Below are 18,277 nucleotides of genomic sequence, written 5' to 3' on the forward strand. Positions count from 1 at the left end.
ATAAATTATTTTCAAAGCATGCATAAACCTAAAACTGGAAGGGACTGCATGGGTCATTTATTTTATCTATTTTATGCCAAGCTATACGTAAACCCATTCATTTAATGTGTACTGTGTGCATGGAACTGTTTTGCCATCCTAGTTTTTCCCATCTCCACTGATGGTGTCCGTTGGTGTCACCTCTTCTAGTGTTTAGTAACCCTCCTCGCCATGTCACCCTTACTGCCACGTCACTGGGCTTCCCTGCTGCTCCTCAGGTAGCAGATTAAAGAACTTCAATCGAGACTGGGATGAATCAGGAGCCTGGGTTTGGGTTCTTGCTGTGTCCTACAGTCATTTCCTTACTCTTGTTACTTCCACCTATAAACTTGGGCTAATTGTGTATGTCTGCCTACTTTAAGAAGGACAAGGTGAGGAAAAGTGTTAACAGTAAGAGGTCCTCTTTCAAACTACGGGTTGGGGCCCCTTCCTCCAGCCTGCGCGCGTCGTTGTTTGCTATTGCAGCCCTTCATATGTTTCTAATGCCTCATTTGCCTCTTGCCTTTTGTTTTATCACAGATTCTGGAGGACAAGACTATGTTGAGACTGTAATTCCTAGCAACCAGCCACCCAGTGCTGCATTCTTCAGTGAGACACAGAGACAGTTTTCCCGCTATTTCATTGAGTTTGAAGAATTAAAGCTTCTTGGCAAAGGAGCTTTTGGAGCTGTCATCAAGGTGTGGTACAGAGTTGTCCCCAGTCCCTTTGAGAGCTCCTTCTCTGTTCCATTTCTGCAGAATTATGGACCCGACCTCTATTCTGAGAGTGGGGAGGGAAGTGAATGCGACCATTTAAAACTATGATCACCTTCACCTTTGTAGAGTTAGAGGCTTTCTTTAGAGTGACACTGGACACATTAAGAATGCATCATTCCTGTCCCCTTGCTTGATGCCGCGCATTAACGTGAAAACCACAGGATTGTAACAGCACTTCAAGTGGAGTCAAGACCTCTACATGAAGAACATTTTTGCGTACTTTGGTTGAGAAAGAAAATTGTTCTTTTTCTCCCATTTGCTTTCTGAGTTGCTGTAGATAAGAGGGCTGCAAGGTTAGAACTGAGATGGAATTCAAACTGAGAAATGGCCCCAGATGGTCTTGATGGCTTTGATTTTCCAGCTCTTACTGGGGTGGAAAATTAGTGATGCATTATTAAGGTGTGCTGTTAGGTCTTCCTTTCTTCATTCCAGTCTATTTGGGTGACTTTTATTATTATCTGCCCCTTGAGAGATTTTAACTGTTTTTATATACTTTAAGTCCTTTGTTTGACTTTAGGAGACCTAGATTAATATTATATTATTAAATCCATATAACATATATGTTGTCGTACACATGGGAAAGTGGCCCACCATTAATAGGGCATACATCTGTTTAGGATTCTGAGAATATCTTCAGGAAGCATTACTAGTATTACTGTGGAAGGCCTTTTACATCAAAAGAAGAATTGAATTTGTTTTTCTTCAGTAATCGGGGACAGAAAGACAATCTTAAGCAAGTTTTCCAAAAGGAAATTATAGTATCATGGGAAATTTTCACCTTTCTCTTTGAGAGTATAGACATTACATTTAGGTGATTAATTAGATCTGTGGGCAGACAGATATCTTGGTCAGGTAATCATAGTTATCTTCAAGAGGAGTGGATGATTGAAGTCTATATTATCCCTTTTATTCACATTGTAATTTTGATCAAGTCCTTTAAACTCTTTATATTTTAAATTCTTGATGCAAAACATTATCGAACTTCATTTCCTTATAAGTACTTAAAAATGATCAGTAAGCTCATATAACAAAAACATCTCAGTAATTTAAGTCTCCAGGCTTTTCCTCCAGTTTCTCCCTGTGAGAACCACACAGCCCTCATGCCCCATCTCTATTTCTGGACTAGGGTAGGGCATTCTGCTCACTGTCTGGCATTTTGTTAGCTGTTGGACCCATTACTGTTAATGAATGTCTCCATTTTAATAAGTGAATTCCTAGGCGTTTCCAGTGTAGCCAGCTCCACATCCCAGTCAGTGACTCATAGCGTACACGCTGTGTCCTGAGACAGGAGGCTGAGAGACAATGCCAGGACTTCCCACGGTCCTCCGCTCTAGTAAGGTAGCAGTAAAAGAACACAGGGCTGTCGTTTTTTTTTGGAGCACATTCCATATTTCAGGTTGTGTGCCAGGTGGCTCACAAACTTTGTCTTTCAATCTGATGATATTCTTATGAGATATTACCTCTGTTTTCCACATAATGGAACTGAGGCTCAGAGAATTTTCCTGAGGTTACATACATCCACCAAGAGATGAAACCTGCATTTAGACCCACACATGTTTTACTTGAAAGCATGTTTCTTGCCACTGTTTCCACACACCCACAAAAGGAAATCTGAAACTTAATTTTACAGTACTCTATTCTCATTCTAGAAGTAATTTTTTAGTACACTAATTGAAACCTGTGAGCCAAACAAGAGAATGATGCTCTATTTTGCCTTTTGTAATCAACTTGTTTCTTCCTCTGCCTGTGGCCAAGTTCTTGCTTTTCATCACCTCAGTTCACCTGCACAGTTGGGACTGGAATGTTCCAGTGAACGAAATGTTATAAAAGTTACTTCAGTCAACCCAGTTGCATAGTGAAACTGCCAGGATGTGGGATCTGGAGACTTGCCGTTGAAACTCTTTTTGTGTGTTTTTATTTTATTGCATTCTTAGCTGTGTTGTTCTAGTTTTGGCATATCTTCAGTCTTAGCAACAAAATCAGTGGGTGGTAATTGTGTTAAATACCAGCTGCTCTGTTTGCTGAGCGCCTTTCTCTGTGGGGCCTCGATACAGGTGTTTCACTCACCTAAGTTCGTGTAGTCCTTACAGTCACCTTTGAGATAAAGGAAGTGGTATAAACGCCACTTTATAGATAAGAAAATTGAGTTGCAAGGAAATTAAGTCACTTGCCCAAGTTCACACACAGCTTTGTCTTTGTAAGAATTAGAATTTTCACTCAGCTCTGTTAAAATTTTTGCTGTTTAGTTTGTGTTTAGTGACTTGAGGGGTAAAAAAAAAAAATCAGAGAGAAACTAGTGTCTTCTGAAACCTTACACTGACTTGAGAAAATAATTGTTTTTAAAACAAGGTTAAAAAAAAACAAGATTATTTAAAAATTTAGATAGATGTGATATTGGATAAGCAGGGATGTAATTGTCAATAAAATTAGTGATTAAAATGGAGATTGTTTTCTCCAGGGCCCTTATCAAGCTAAATACATCCAGTTCGGGGTGAGAGGTTTTCCAAGTTTTTGGCCGTCAGCTTAGGAGTTTCAGAGGTGTGGTTCTCGGCTGTAGCTGGTGGTTCTCACTCAGAACTCCCGCCTCTCCTTGGGAAGGGACGGGGTGAGGCGCTCAGAGGCCGGTGTGTGCGAGCTTCTGAGTGGCTGACCGTCGGTCCCTTCCCCTTCCCACGCGGCAGGTGCAGAACAAGCTGGACGGCTGCTGCTACGCCGTGAAGCGCATCCCCATCAACCCCGCCAGCAAGCACTTCCGCAGGATCAAGGGCGAGGTGACGCTGCTGTCGCGCCTGCACCATGAGAATATCGTGCGCTACTACAACGCCTGGATCGAGAGGCACGAGCGGCCGGCGGGCCCGGGGACGCCGCCCCCGGACGCGGGGCCCCAGGCCCGGGACGGGCGAGCCTTGCCGCAGCCACCCGCGGGCGACAACGACACAAACGGCCCCGGCAGCGTGGAGGCCGCCGCGCCGCCGCCCATCCTCAGCAGCTCGGTGGAGTGGAGCACGTCGGGCGAGCGCTCGGCCAGCGCCCGCTTCCCCGCCGCCGGCCAGGGCTCCAGCAGCGACGAGGACGACGACGAGGACGAGCACGACGGCGTCTTCTCGCAGTCCTTCCTGTAAGAGCACACGTGTGCGGCCGCGCCGGGCTGCCCAACCTTACCCCCACCGAGCCACGCCGGGGCAAAGAGCGTTCCTTTAGAGGTCCAGTCCTGTTCATCGTGTTAAAGAATATATGTATATATATATGAAACCCATTTTAGAGAATAGCCAAATTCAATCAAAACGTTTTTGCCCACTATGTTCCAAAGATTTCCAGAATCCAAGCTCTGGAAAAAGGAAAGATAGAACTTTCTTCTAATACCTCATCTTAATACATTAAATAGAGTACTTTAAAGAGCATTCTTTTAGAAGAGGGCTTCTAACTCTGTGAACATTTAAGAACTAATTGGAGTCTGGATATAGGGCCAACTGCAGTTGTAAAAAGGGTTACCAGACCAATGGTTAGGATCCCAAACTAAAGTTTTTGCATCTTAGAATCCACCCATGTCATTTACTTTCATAACTTGGATTCATTGTATCCAGTTGGATATGGTTTATCTTACCTCTTAGCTATTGAATTATAACAGGGAATTTGGTTTCTTTAGTATTTCTGTGTTTCTCTTTTTAAGACCTGCTTCAGATTCTGACAGTGATATCATCTTTGACAATGAAGATGAGAACAGTAAAAGTCAGAATCAGGTAAATATATAAGTAGAAACTACACCATGGGGTGGGTATGTAAGAAAACTAATGTTTGATGTTATAAACCTCAGGTAAAATAGTAAAGCCTTAATCTGATAGGTAAATATAGAAACCGTCGATTTTAAAACATGATTATTTAAAATATATGCTACTCATATCTTTACTTATAGGCCTGAATTTATCCACATAATAAAACATGCCTGCTTTTAGAAGAGAGGAGTAAATTGACACACTGGGGGGTTTTGTTGTTGTTGTTGTTAATTAAAACCATTTCCTAGAGGATTTTGGGAAACTGTGGGTTGGGGATGAAGATTGAATGCAAATTAATTGAGTAACTATACAGCCTAATTGTAGAGTTTTGTAGGTCTCTCTCCATTAATCTTGATTACTTAGTCTCATACGCTGTCCTCTAGAACAGTGTCTTAACACTGTGAGTCATGATCCTGTAATGGATTATGAAATCAGTTTCGGGGGTCACAACCAGCTTTATTTTGTTTTTAATGCTGTAGAGAGGAGTAGAGAATACCAAAATGCATCACACTAGTAAAGGTAAACTCTGGACCTTGTCTCTCATGAGTGTGTGTACTGGGTGTGATATATAATACATTTCTTTGTGTGGATCATGGTTGGAAAAGTTGGGAAAACGCTGCTCCAGGCCTTGGACCCCACTCAGTTCTGCGTCTTCCTCCACCTAGGCCAGCAGAGCCCTTCAATGCTGGTGTATGGAGGTCAGGGTGAAGCTTTTTAACTACCAGGGCTGTCAATTGTTGCTGCAGAGAAATCTTCTGCACCAGGGGCTGAATGCAATGACTTTTTTTTTTTACCAGGAATAAAAATATAATTACAAGTAGTTATAAAGGTGCATTCAAACAGATAAAGAAAAGTCTACATGTAGACTCTATGTTAGATAAGCAGTTAAATTGATTTAAAGAAGGTTTGAATGAATTAGCCAGCCTTTTTTTATAAGTACTTCCCTTTTCTATTAAAATCACCTTAAACTCCTTTCAGTTTAAAATTATAAATTATAAATTTAACCAGGAATAATAGTGTAAGTAATCTAAACTACTGCTTTTTTTTTTTTAGCATTAGTTATGCATTTAATTATTATGGAGGCACCAAATTGATAATCCTGGTTTTGCTCAGTTAAGGGCAGCATCCCATGGGCATTCTAATTGATGAGTAGAAGCCTCCAAGAAATTAACAATCTTCTACAGATAATCCCCAGAGTAGGTAAATGATTCAAGAGTGGAACCTGATTGTTTCCGGAACAGAGGTTTTTTTCTCTGATAAAGGAAAAATGTTAAAAAAGCTTCTACAAAAAACCATGAAATGCTACCTCCTGCTTTTTCCATACTTGCCGGGGGGCGGTATTTAAATACATCTTTTAGAAGAAAAAAAATTTTTTTTAAAAAGGGACATGAGCTAGAAAGAAAATAGCTGTGGGGGGCAAACAGACTAGCCACGTGGAAAAGTAATGTAGAGGATCGGTGGCTGTAAATGGCAGCTTGGTTGTTCTTCAGTGACATGGCCCAGAGGGCAGTGTGCCCTTTGGTAATACGATCACAGTTAAATTGTTTTTGTTAAAGATGGATTTCTCATCTTCTGTTTCCAAAGTAAGCTTACTATCAAAGGAAGGCATTCCAGTAAAACTGAAGCCTTAAAATACTAGCCTGTATTCATTCCGCCCCTCTTATCCATAGAAATATATCAGTGGTGGGGAAAAGTTGACTTGATTTGGAGTCTTTTAGTAGATTGCACAACTTTAATTCCGTCCTGTTTCCTGTTTTTCCCATTGTTGTTCTGCACAGTGACGGACCTGTAAACTCTACAGTAGATTCTAGTAATAAGGAAATCGGCTTTGAAATGCCATAAGTATCTAAAGGACTGTGGTGGTGTTCTGCTCACTGGCTTCCTCTCTAAGGCAACAGGATGGCCATGAATATGGTGGGGGCGGGCACAAATGACTTGATGATAGTGACGATCTTGTTTCATTTCAGCCCCCATTTTTGAGTTCTCACATGTTCCTCTTGGGTTAGGATGAAGACTGCAATGGAAAGAACAGTTGCCATGAAAGTGAGCCATCAGCGACCACTGAGGCTGTGCACTACCTGTATATCCAGGTGAGGCCCTGGCAGGCGGCTCGGTGACACAGCAACTCCCAGTAGTTGCTGTGGGTATGTTTCAGGACTCTAGAGAAAGACACTGGGCAGAAGAAGGCTCACTGGCCCTGCCAGAGATGAATCGGCCAGAGAGGATTGCAGCACAGAGGCCCTTCCCCCAGCCTGGAACCTGTGCTTTCCTGTACCGTAGCCAGAAATGGCAGAGGGCCGTGGGTGTTAGGGGCTCTAGACTCAGGCTGTATAAGTTCACATCCTGGATCCCGCTGTCACAGCTCTGTGAGCTCAGGCAAGGCTCTTCAGCATTCTGTGCCTCAGGTCCCCACCCATAAATTAAATAATAGTGGCTATCTCAGTGACTTGTGAAGAATAAATGGAATAACACATATGAGATAATGAGAACCATATCTGAGTTCCATAAATGCTAGATTGTGCGTGTGCAGAAACTCCATTTTGTCGAAGTTAAATCTGGACAAGTAAGGTATGATACACACACATCCTTGTGTGTGCAGAAGACACACCAACATGCCTTTAGGCAGAGTGGCTTGTCCTGGAATCTCTGGGGGACAGGAGCCACAGGCAGACCGGTCCCAATGAGGCATGACTAAAGGGAAGCCTATAGGCTTTGGCTGCAGGGGCAGCATCCTGGACAGTGGTGAGCCCTGCCAGCAGAGGGACAGCCGCAGAGCAAAGAGGAGAACTTGGCTCTGCCCCAAGTGAACAGGACCATGGGTCATTATTAGTATTTTCAGTCATATCTGCAAGGAGGCCGGTCTTTAAATGTGAGATATAATACTGTGCGGAAGAAGGAACCCCCAGGCAAGTGTCCTTCAGAAGACTGATTAGATGGTTGTCTTCCATCTAATCATCTAGGGGTTGGAGCTGGTTTTAGGTATTCCCTAACATACACATCCTTGAGGTACCACTCATACACGATAAAGCATTTGTCTCCCAAATGCCTAATTATCGAGTCTCACATACGTGCCGTTACTTTCTGAATGATTATAATGAGACAGAAGTACGCAGAGGAGGTGCGTCTGAGGTGCAGGAGGATCATGTGTGGGAGTCAGAGGCCTCGTGAGGCCTGGAGGATGAGTCAGAATTTATAGACGGTTATTCTGAGCATGAGAGGATATTCTTCTTGTTTAAAATGAGATGTTCTTCTCTTTAAAAACAAAAAAAAATCCTTCTTCATGAGAAATCCCAACTGTGGCACTGGTTTGAAACATATAGGCTATTTCCATACATCAAATGCTGCTTGTTGGTTTAAGATTTAAATGATACCACTTTGTTTTCTGAGACATTAATACGCTTAAGAAGGGGTGAGAGAGAGCCTGCTTGAATGTTTTGATATTTATAATGCTTTGCTATAGACTTAAAGGTCATTGTCATTAATTTAATGTCTAAAGGAGAAAGGCTAATGACATCAGTAGATTAATTAGCCCTTCTTGGAAATTTAGGTTTGGAAATCATCTTGTAAAGCAGTAAAATTTTACTTAATTCTCAGTTTTTTCATATTATTTGTGACAGGATTTTAAACCGGTGTCTTATTTTTTTTAATGAAAAATAACATGAAAAATAAAAATGGTTATGTTGGGTTATGCATATTTCTCCAAAATTTAATACTGTTGGTTTATTTCTTCGATTTTAAAAAATCAAGCCTTTCCTGTAACTATTTGAAATCCATAATACATGTTTTAAAATGCACGATTACATTTATTGCAGTTGTTTTCTGTAATTGAAACTCTGTGTAATCGAGTCCCGCCTGGTTTGTTCTTGTCCGTAGATGGAGTACTGTGAAAAGAGCACTTTACGTGACACCATTGACCAGGGGCTGTATCAAGACACCGTCAGACTCTGGAGGCTTTTTCGAGAGATTCTGGATGGATTAGCTTATATCCATGAGAAAGTAAATTTTACAGCATTTCATATGTGAAAACTTACATTTCCGTAAAATTTATGACTGAATAAAAAATCAAATATTGTAAGATTGGAGAAAAACTGAAATAAAGGGAAAATTATGGGTATATTGAAATAATCTATTTTTATAGGAAAATAGAACAGTGTATCAAAACATAACAAAATAGTACGAATATTCTTTTTTTTTTTTAAGATTGGCACCTGAGCTAACATCTGTTGCCAATCTTCTTTTTTTTTTTTCCTTCTCTTCTCCTCCCGGAAGCCCCCCAGTGCATAGTTGTGTATTCTAATTGTGGGTCCTTCTAGTTGTGGCGTGTGGGACCCCTGCCTCAGCACGGCTTGATGAGCGGCACCATGTCACTCCCCAGGATTCGAACCAGCGAAACCCTGGGCTGCTGAAGCGGAGCATACGAACTTAACCACTCGGCCACAGGGCCAGCCCCAGGAATATTCTAATAGTATGAATTATCAAAGTTCAAAGAACAATTGAAGGTTAGGACAGGGGTCTGCAAACTTTGGCCCCTAGGTCATGTCCAACCCCCCAGCTGCATTTGTATGGCCTGTAAACTAAGAATGGTTTTGACATTTTTAAGTGGTGGTAAAAAATCAAAAGAAAAATAGTATTTCATGGCACGTGAAAATTCTATGGAATTCAAATTTCCGCGTCCATAAAGTTTTATTAGAACAGGGCCATGCTTGCTTGTTTACGTATTGCCGATGGCTGTTTCTGTGCTACAGCTGTAGAGGTGAGTGGTTGTGACAGACACTGTGTGGCCTGTAAAGCTTAAAATATTTACTCTCTGGCCCTTGACAGAAAAAGTTTACCAGCCTCTGGACCAATGGGAAGTATTTCCACGTGCATGGAATGTGAGAATGGTTCCTTGAGTAGTTTGGAACAAAGGGAGAGTATGATTCATATATGCCAGGTTATTTGATTCTAACTGACGTAGTGCTCCCCTTCCTAGGAACATGGAGAAACCAGAAAGTCACCTAGCAAGGACAGGGATGAGACTGAGCAACATAGCTTGCTACATGTATAAAATGTCATTTTAAATCTCAAAATTGGTATTGCACTATAAATGCTAATGGGCCAGTTTCAGGGCGAAACACTGCTTACATTTTAAAAATGGGATTGTCTAATGCATTAGCCAGGATAAATATGTTTTTTCCTTTGCTTCAATTTTCTTTAACCTTCAAGTGTTTATACTGCACCATATTTACACTAAAAAAGCCAGGACTATAATTTACACATGTCTAGTTTATAAATGATTTGGTAGAAGCAGAATTTGCCAGGTTGGAATAAAATTGATATCATCCTGGGGTCCTAGAACCGTGCCCCGTGGGTTCTGTTCCTCTTGATCTAATTTGCTCAGCATCTGCTGATCATTTGCTGGGTATCTAACACTGTGCCACACCAAGAAATACAGAGAGGCACGGGTGTATGACACACCCCATACTTGAGAGGGACTTCTTGTTTTTTGAGGGAGCCAAAGTTCACCTTCATGTAAAGGTGAAAGAGATCACACGATAATGTGTTTTTATTACGTTTAATTACTCCTATAATACTTATATTGCCTGCAACAATAAGCATTATGAGGATGACGTTAGGAAAGGGCCAAAGATAATTACTATTATTTATTTGTTCATGTAATAAATAATCATTGAGCACCTACCATGTGTGCTGGGGATGCAAAGCAAATTGTTGGAATTGCTTTAAGAAGCCTTCCTGAAAGACCTGGCACTTGTAAAGCTTGTACAATTGAAATGAATGGAGAAAAGCAAGAATTTCTTAAGCAGGGGAAATAGCGTGAAGAAAGGAATAGAAGAAGGAATGAAAATGTTGTGCGTCTCCCAGACCAGAGCAGAGACTTTGTGATGCAGCAGAGAGAAAGGTAATTGTGAGCCCAGGAGGGGACCTTGGATGCCACAGCGATCCACTGGGATTTGCCATGATCAGGACCACAGCAGGTAGACAGGGAGGTGGTGGCAAGGTCACTGACAGGACAGTCGAGGGACATGGCAGAGGCCAGACAGCGTGGATCAGCATTGTCTGTGGGAGAAGACCTCATCCGACTTTCATCACTAGGTTGGCCTTTCAAATTAGGAAACAGGCATAACTATAAACTGTGCTTAGGGAACAATTGTTGGTTTCTTTGCTCTCTTCCGTCAGGGAATGATTCACCGGGATTTGAAGCCTGTCAACATTTTTTTGGATTCCGATGACCATGTAAAAATAGGTGATTTTGGCTTGGCGACAGACCATCTAGCATTTGCTGTGAGTATTTTTAAAATCAATCTGTGTCTGGAAATGGACTCGTATGCCTTGATAGCTGTGAAAGTGTTAGAATGCGGGATAATGAGTTCACTGAACTCTGCTGTGTCATCTCCAGGAAATTATGCCGGTCTGAAGGGATGAGCTGAAAATAATCTTTCAAGCTGTGAAATTGTGAATATGTTTGAGCGAGTGCATTCCACTTGAAAGACATTAAATTATTGGTTTGTAGATGATATTTACGTCAAAGGCATATGATACTTTATGAAATAATTTGGTATTTTGGTCTTCCATGCCAAGTACTGGGCTAGATGCTTTACACTTGAGGGGCTTCTAGTTAGTAAGGAAATAAAGATCAAAGAACATAAAACTCTAGGAGAACCAGTGCTAGACAGCATGTAATTCAGAGAGTGTTCTTCACAACATTGTAGAATAGTTGTTCAACATACAAAGCTGAAATAATGTGACACGAGGGAAATAGTGACATAAGAGCAAAAGACAGGAGAAAATCTACATATAGTTGTGAGGATCACGAAAGGCTAAATAAAGAAAACAGCATTTCAAATGGGCCTTAAAGAATGGATGGAAGTCCAGCAGGCTGATATTGAGGACAGGGCATGGTGATACGAGGGTAGGAGATGCCAGAGAATAAACAGCATGAGCAAAGGCCCTGGGATGAGCAGACATGATTGTTTGAAGGCCAGCATGTTGTCTGGTTAGTTGAAACTATGAGGTCTAGGGCAGCAGTGAGAGAAGATACTAGAAGCTTGGGGATTCTTGCAGGGGGCAGGCCTTGAGTGCCAGAGGAAGTTTTACTTAATATCCTCCTTATAAGCCAGAGTTATTAGGTACCAAAATCTCTTGTAAATGCAGTTAATTCTAAGGGCAGTCTGAGAAAGAAAATAAGATTTGGATTAATGGTGACAACTGTAGGGGCTAAATTAGAAGGTGAGGTTAGAAGGAGCAGAGAGGGAGGAAATGGAAGGGGACAGTAAAGGCATGGTCCTGACCAGAACAGCAGGGAATCTGAAAAGTGCTAAGACCAAGGAAGGGGCAGAGGATGGGGATCTTGATCCTCAGCTAAAGACTTTAACTTGGTGTCTGGAGGCTGTAGTATAGTGAGGTGGATGAGGGGCAGGCTCTGGAGGCCACTGACCTGGGCAGAAACCTGGGACCAGTTAGTGAACCTCTCAGTACCTCATCTGTAAAATGTGCCTAATGCTAGTACTACTCCAGAGAGTCATCTCCAGGATAAAACCAGGCTCCGGGGAAAGCCCTGGAGCAGCGCCCAGCCTAAGAAGGTTAGAGCTGCTGTTACTGGTGGCGGCGAGGTCATGGGAATCTTCGGAGTGAGGTCAGGAAAACCGTGACTTAGGGTAATGCGAGAGACAGCGCTGCCACAGGTGGAGTGGAGGACGTGAGGCTGCCCCAGAGGTGTGAGCAGTGGCGGGGGAACAGCTTTGGTGACCTGCTTCTGGGAAGGAAGAGTAAAAATTGACCCAGATACAAAGTTAGAAAGTGAGTTTGTTAAAACACCCTCACCCTAAATAGATTCCGTGTTGGCATTTGCAGTATGAAAATAAACTGGTTTCTATAAGCTTTAGGGGGTTTCTGCTGTGAGGAAAGAGTTCCATGGTGAATTGCCCTTCTCCTTGATTTCTTTGGGTTTCCAGGGAGCCCTGCATTAGTGGGCTAATGAAATGTAAAATATTTAAAGCTCAGAAAAAGCATTATTATGGTTATTCTGGTGTCCGTGTGATATTTTTCAGTGAGTCTTCATTTAGAAATGGATAAACCATTCCTATGGAATAATAGAACATGTAACGTGATTATTTGGCTTACTTGTATTTTAGGCTGACGGCAAACCAGATGAGATGTCAGATCACTTGATTAAATCAGATCCTTCAGGTAAATCCAGAAGACTGTATATTTAATTGGTGTATTAAAAAGCAGATCACAAAATTTCTTTTTTTCCCTTACGTTTTTCACATACATAGAAAACTATATATATGTGATGTATACAACCTGAGTTTAGTTACATATACACCTGTGAAACCATCACCGATCTATGCCATATACACATCCATCACCTCCAAAAGTTCCTTCCTGCCCTGTTATTTATTATTATTATTATTAATTTTGTGATAACATTTAAGATCTCCCCTTTTAGGAAAATTTTAATTATGTAATACAATATAAAGTTTCTTAATCTGAAACCTGTCTTTCATTTGTAAAGATTTGATTCTAAATTAACAAAATTATGAAAATGCTTTAATTTTTTTCCCTTTTCACTATGTTAATTGTTCTTCGAACTTGAAGAATTTCGAGCCTCAGATAGAATAATTGGCTCCCGTGCAAAGACAGTTATACTTTGTCTGACCCCACACGCTGATGTGAGGTTATCTCATGACCTGGCCTTCTGGGGTCTTCCCATCTGGCACTGCCCCTCTGCGACAGCAAAGACATCCTCTGTGGAACAGAGTGTGGCCATACATGACTTAGAGTTAATCTCTTGGTGAAGTGCATGCTGCTTCTTCCAGTGAATAGTGTGAACAATTAACAGATCATGTCTCACTCTTAAGAAACTTTTTTCTTTTTGATAAAAATTTGCCTGTCTCTCGGGGCCGGCCCGGTGGTGCAGCGGTTAAGTTCGCACGTTCCGCTTCTCGGCGGCCCAGGGTTCGCTGGTTCGGATCCCGGGTGCGGACATGGCACTGCTTGGCAGCCATGCTGTGGTAGGCGTCCCACGTATAAACTAGAGGAAGATGGGCACGGATGTTAGCTCAGAGCCAGGCTTCCTCAGCAAAAAGAGGAGGACTGGCAGTAGTTAGCTGAGGGCTAATCTTCCTCCAAAAAAAACAAAAAAAACAAAACAAAAAAAAATTTGCCTGTCTCTCAGCCCTATTGTTAGAAAGCCTTCCCTCTGCCTTCTTCTGTACAGGTCATTTGACTGGGATGGTTGGCACTGCTTTATATGTAAGCCCAGAGGTCCAGGGAAGCACCAAATCTGCATACAACCAGGTAAAGGGGAAGCTTTTTGGGGAGAAGGAAAGATCTCAAGAGTGAGATAATAGTAACAACATCAAGATCACAACATTTGGGGTTTAGTTACCAGCTGAAATAGTCAGGAACATTCATTCACTTGTTTGTATCCACATGTGTATTGAGTGTCTACTCCAAATAGGACATATGGTACCCAAGGACAGTGACTGAAGCTGGCACTGTTGCTGCCACGGAACTTACAGTCCCTCCATCCATCCAGTGAAGATTTGAACTAACCCGGTCCTGGGCCAGGCCCCAGGAATACAGGGAACAAGGCAGTTGAGTAATAAGACAAATGTCTTATTCTAGCGCTCAGGGAGCTTATCCATTGGTGGATGAAACAGACAATAAACAAGTGAAAAATTTTTTTTAAAAAATCACAAATTGTGATAAGAGCTAAGAAGAAAAGAAATGGAGTGCAGTGACTAGAGAATAATAGGGAACATTATCTTTAGATAGACAGACCACAGAAGGCCTCCCAAGAGGATGGCTTTTAGGATAAAAGAGAAGGGACAAGGCTGGAGCATGCCTGGGAAAGAAGAGAAGTGAGCAGAAGAAACAGCATGCATGAAGAGAAGACTGAGAGCTAACTTGGCACATTTAAGACGGTCAAAAACAAGGTCAGGTGTTGCTACAGCATGGTGAGCAGTGCAGGAGAGAGGCGTGAAGTGAAGCTGGAAGGAAGGTGGGGGTCAGATGGTGCACGGCCGGCTTAGCCAGGATGAGGAGTGTGCAGAGGGAGCCACTGAAGGCTCTCGAGTGAGAGAGTTCACTCTGGCTACTGCTGGAGGCTTTGCAGAAGTCCAGGTGGAGCAGCTGAGAGCTGGAACCTGAATGGCAGCGGTAGAGATGGGGAGAAGTGTGCTGATATAGGCTGCATTTTGGAGGGGAGTTGGCAGCTTTTCCTAATGGACTGGATGTTGGATGTGAGGAAAAGGAAGGAAACAGGACGGTGTTCAGGTTTCTGCCTGGAGCAGCGGGGGAAGGGTAGCAGATGGAGATGAGGAAAGACAGAGGAGAAGGAGGAGGAGATGGCAGGAAAACTCCATTTGGGGCCTGTTAAATTTGAAATGCTTGATGATGAGAGATCCAATTAGAGATGTCCAGTAGGTTGTTAGAGACTCAGGACTTGAGTTCAGAAGAAAGGTCAGAGTCAGAGGCATACCTTTGTGTTGCCAGCACACGGATGGGATTTAAAGCCGTGAGACTAGAGGAGATCACTTAGGGCAGGAGTGTAGAGCTGGATCTTAAAAATATATTAGCAGGGAGTTCGCATCAAAGCATATTCTCAGGTTTGTGGTAGAAACTCAGGCCTGGGTTTTGGTTCTGAGAGGGAGCACTGGGCAGTGACATCAAGTTGAAGCGGACCTCTAAGTACCCAGTGAGGGTGCGGGGAGGGGACTGCACACGCCGTGGGTGTGGGAGAGCACCTTTAGTGTGGTCTTTCTGAGTTCATTTTGCAAGAGTGTGATGAAATCCTTCCCACGGCTCTGTCTTTTGACCCAGCAGTTCCACCTTTTGAAATGTATCCAAAGGAAACACCAGGGACATCCAAAAAGATTGGTGTAAAAGGGGTTTGTCACATCATTATTTATAACGGTGAAAAATAACTGTTTAAAAATAGGGAACTGGCTAAATAAATTATGGGACTTCCATGTAATCAAATACTATATGTCATTAAAGTCATTAGAAGCCTGTTTTAGAAAAACAGAATATTGATAAATATTCTGTTAGGGGAATAAAAGTTATAAATCATAGGATGGTTCTAGTTTTATAGAGTGTGCATCAGTGTATATGTAAAAAACACAAAACGGGCCTATCTTATCCATCAATAATAAATATCCTTCAGCAGTGGGATTATGAGTGATTGCTATTTTATTCTTGGTGCTTTTCTGTACATTCCATATTTTCTGCAACCAACAGATGTAGGAAATGCCACAATGCATGTTTGTTTTTGAGACTTCAGAGGTCACTGGTGATAATTAGAGGGGTTCTTCTATTAATCCTTGAGTCCACATTCATTCAAGAGTTGTTCTTGAAAGTGGCTTCTGTGCCTGTGTGCGGTTTACCATGAGCATCCTCCCCTGAGCCGGACTGTGCTGCAGCTGCCTCAGGCCTCTGCCTTCTGAACATCATCTTCCCCCAGCAGCTCGCTGCCTGAGGCTGTGTCTGCACCAACTTGCCCTCTTTCTTCTTCACTTGCACTTCCATATTGTGTTAGGATCGGTCCCGTGATCCTTCTGTTGTGCCAGTTGTCCGTCCTCATTGGTATGGCTTTGCACTCAATAGCTGACCTTTGCTGTCAGCTACAGATTGGAGTCCGTGTTTCACTTTTCAGATGATTAGTAAAGATGCAAATCAAAGCAAATTCTTAGGACGAATCTTGATTGTCCTTGCTTTTTAAGTTATTCTCAGTGTTGGCCACTGGTTATCTGGGTCTGTGTATATCGCTAATCCAGTTACAGTTAATTTCAAGGAACATGTCGAGAAGTGATCCAAATGTTTTGTCTCGTTTATACTTTAGACCTATAATTTTTTAGAAGAAATGAGATTTTTTTCTAGTGTGGCTTGTTTTTCACTTATGGAAACTTTATTCCAACTAAGAGTGCTCATCCTATAATTCCCTGGTAAATTATTCTTTCATATCAAGGTTCTCTAAATGCCATTCTTTTTCCTCCTCAGAAAGTAGATCTCTTCAGCCTGGGAATTATCTTCTTTGAGATGTCCTATCACCCCATGGTCACAGCCTCAGAAAGGATCTTTGTTCTCAACCAGCTCAGAGACGTATGTATCAGAAGTTACAGTGCATCCGTTTCCAGTAACCTGAATCTTGGCATGGATGTCAGAATTCAGTGCAGGGTATTTTTCTGGTATTTGTAAGATAGAAGAGGTGGTTCTCCTGTAGTTTTCTATATTTCTAGTGAATGGAAATCCACCTCTGTGTACACACCTCCAATGATGAGAAACTGTCTCTAGTTTTATTTTTGGAATCATACTTGGAGAAATCGCTAGGTTATAGTTACCTTTAAAAAATTATTGAGAGATTTAATCTTGATTTTAAAACAAAGGAGGAATCCAAACATTTTGCATGATTATTAATACAGTTACAGCAGTGGGAATGCATTATAAAGATAATGGATATTTAGTTCTAGAAATTAAAGGTTCCAGCTGAACAGACCTGTTACAGTCATGCCTAAAGAATACCACCATGACTGGAATTTGAAAGGGGTCTGGGAAAAATACCAGCCACTTGAATTTTTTCCCCAGTGAAATTTCCATTTGTGTTCTTGGAATTAATTCTTACCTCTGTTATTGCCCAAGCCAAAAGGACTAATGTTAACAGTGTGTGAGGTCAAGAACGCCGGGCAGGGGCTGGCCCGTGGCCTAGTGGTTAAGTTCAGCGTGCTCAGCTTTGGCAGCCTCGGTTCAGTTCTGGGCATGGACCTACACCATTTGTCAGCCATGCTGTGGCGGCGACCCACATATAAAACAGAGGAAGACTGGCACAGATGTTAGCTCAGGGTGAATCTTCTTCAGGAAAAAAAAAAAAAATGTCAGGCAGAAACAGCAGTTAAGATGAAAGTAGAGAGTAAAGTTTGGGTGAGGGTGATTTGGATTTACATATTCATGAGGAGGAAATAGGGAGAGCCTTCTTCCCAGCAGAGCAAAGCAGGCGTGTCTGTTAGGTTAAATCATAACTGAGAGTACTCCTCTAGATATTTCAGAAAACAGTTGAATTATTTTACTGCCAGTACAGCATGGACTGCTGGGTTCATAAAGTACGGGATGAATAAAGTGATTTCTGTGTCCTCACCTTGGCCTGGAATGCTGTTAGAGGATTATGTCCTCTATGAAGTGACTTTCTTTAGTCTAAAATTCATATTTGTTCTCTCATTTCAAGAATATCAAATCTGTCAAGGTACTGTTATGATTGAGGTCTTATTTACTAGAAAGGTGGGAACTTTTCAGAAGATAGAGGTTTCAGTGTTAATGTTTTTCTCTTACTCTTTGTTGGTGGTTTGGTAGGGTTTCTTTCTTTTGGTGAGGAAGATTAGCCCTGAGCAAACATCTACCATCAATCCTCCTTTTGCTGAGGAAGATTGGCCCTGAGCTAACTTCCGAGATCATTTTCCTCTATTTTGTATGTGGGACACCTGCCACAGCATGGCTTGATGAGCAGTGTGTAGGTCTGCGCCAGGGATCCGAACCTACGAACCTTGGGCTGCTGAAGCGGAGCACATGAACTTAACCACTACACCACCGGGCTGGTCCTGGTGGTTTGGTGTTTTTGCCTTTTTTCATCTGTGTCTTTAATAAAGCTACTTTGTCTTTTCTGAAACCATTAGATTTTAAAATACTTTGTCCTGAGATGAGGTACTTTCTGACACC

At 42.1% G+C, this 18,277-nt stretch overlaps 1 protein-coding gene across 2 annotated transcripts in view; it reads left to right on the forward strand.

Annotated features, from left to right (window-relative positions):
* The window catches only part of EIF2AK4 (eukaryotic translation initiation factor 2 alpha kinase 4), a 97,140-nt gene that overhangs the window by 45,583 nt on the left and 33,280 nt on the right, over positions 1–18,277 (forward strand). For both annotated transcript variants that reach the window (XM_046652858.1, XM_046652859.1), the window contains 9 exons: positions 559–716; positions 3,476–3,912; positions 4,465–4,534; positions 6,574–6,657; positions 8,441–8,563; positions 10,745–10,849; positions 12,700–12,754; positions 13,788–13,867; positions 16,571–16,672. In XM_046652858.1, coding sequence (XP_046508814.1) covers positions 559–716; positions 3,476–3,912; positions 4,465–4,534; positions 6,574–6,657; positions 8,441–8,563; positions 10,745–10,849; positions 12,700–12,754; positions 13,788–13,867; positions 16,571–16,672 — 1,214 coding nt within the window. The remainder of the gene's footprint in view (positions 1–558; positions 717–3,475; positions 3,913–4,464; positions 4,535–6,573; positions 6,658–8,440; positions 8,564–10,744; positions 10,850–12,699; positions 12,755–13,787; positions 13,868–16,570; positions 16,673–18,277) is intronic.

The sequence above is a fragment of the Equus quagga genome, chromosome 2, assembly GCF_021613505.1.
Source record: "Equus quagga isolate Etosha38 chromosome 2, UCLA_HA_Equagga_1.0, whole genome shotgun sequence".
Lineage (NCBI taxonomy): Eukaryota > Metazoa > Chordata > Mammalia > Perissodactyla > Equidae > Equus > Equus quagga.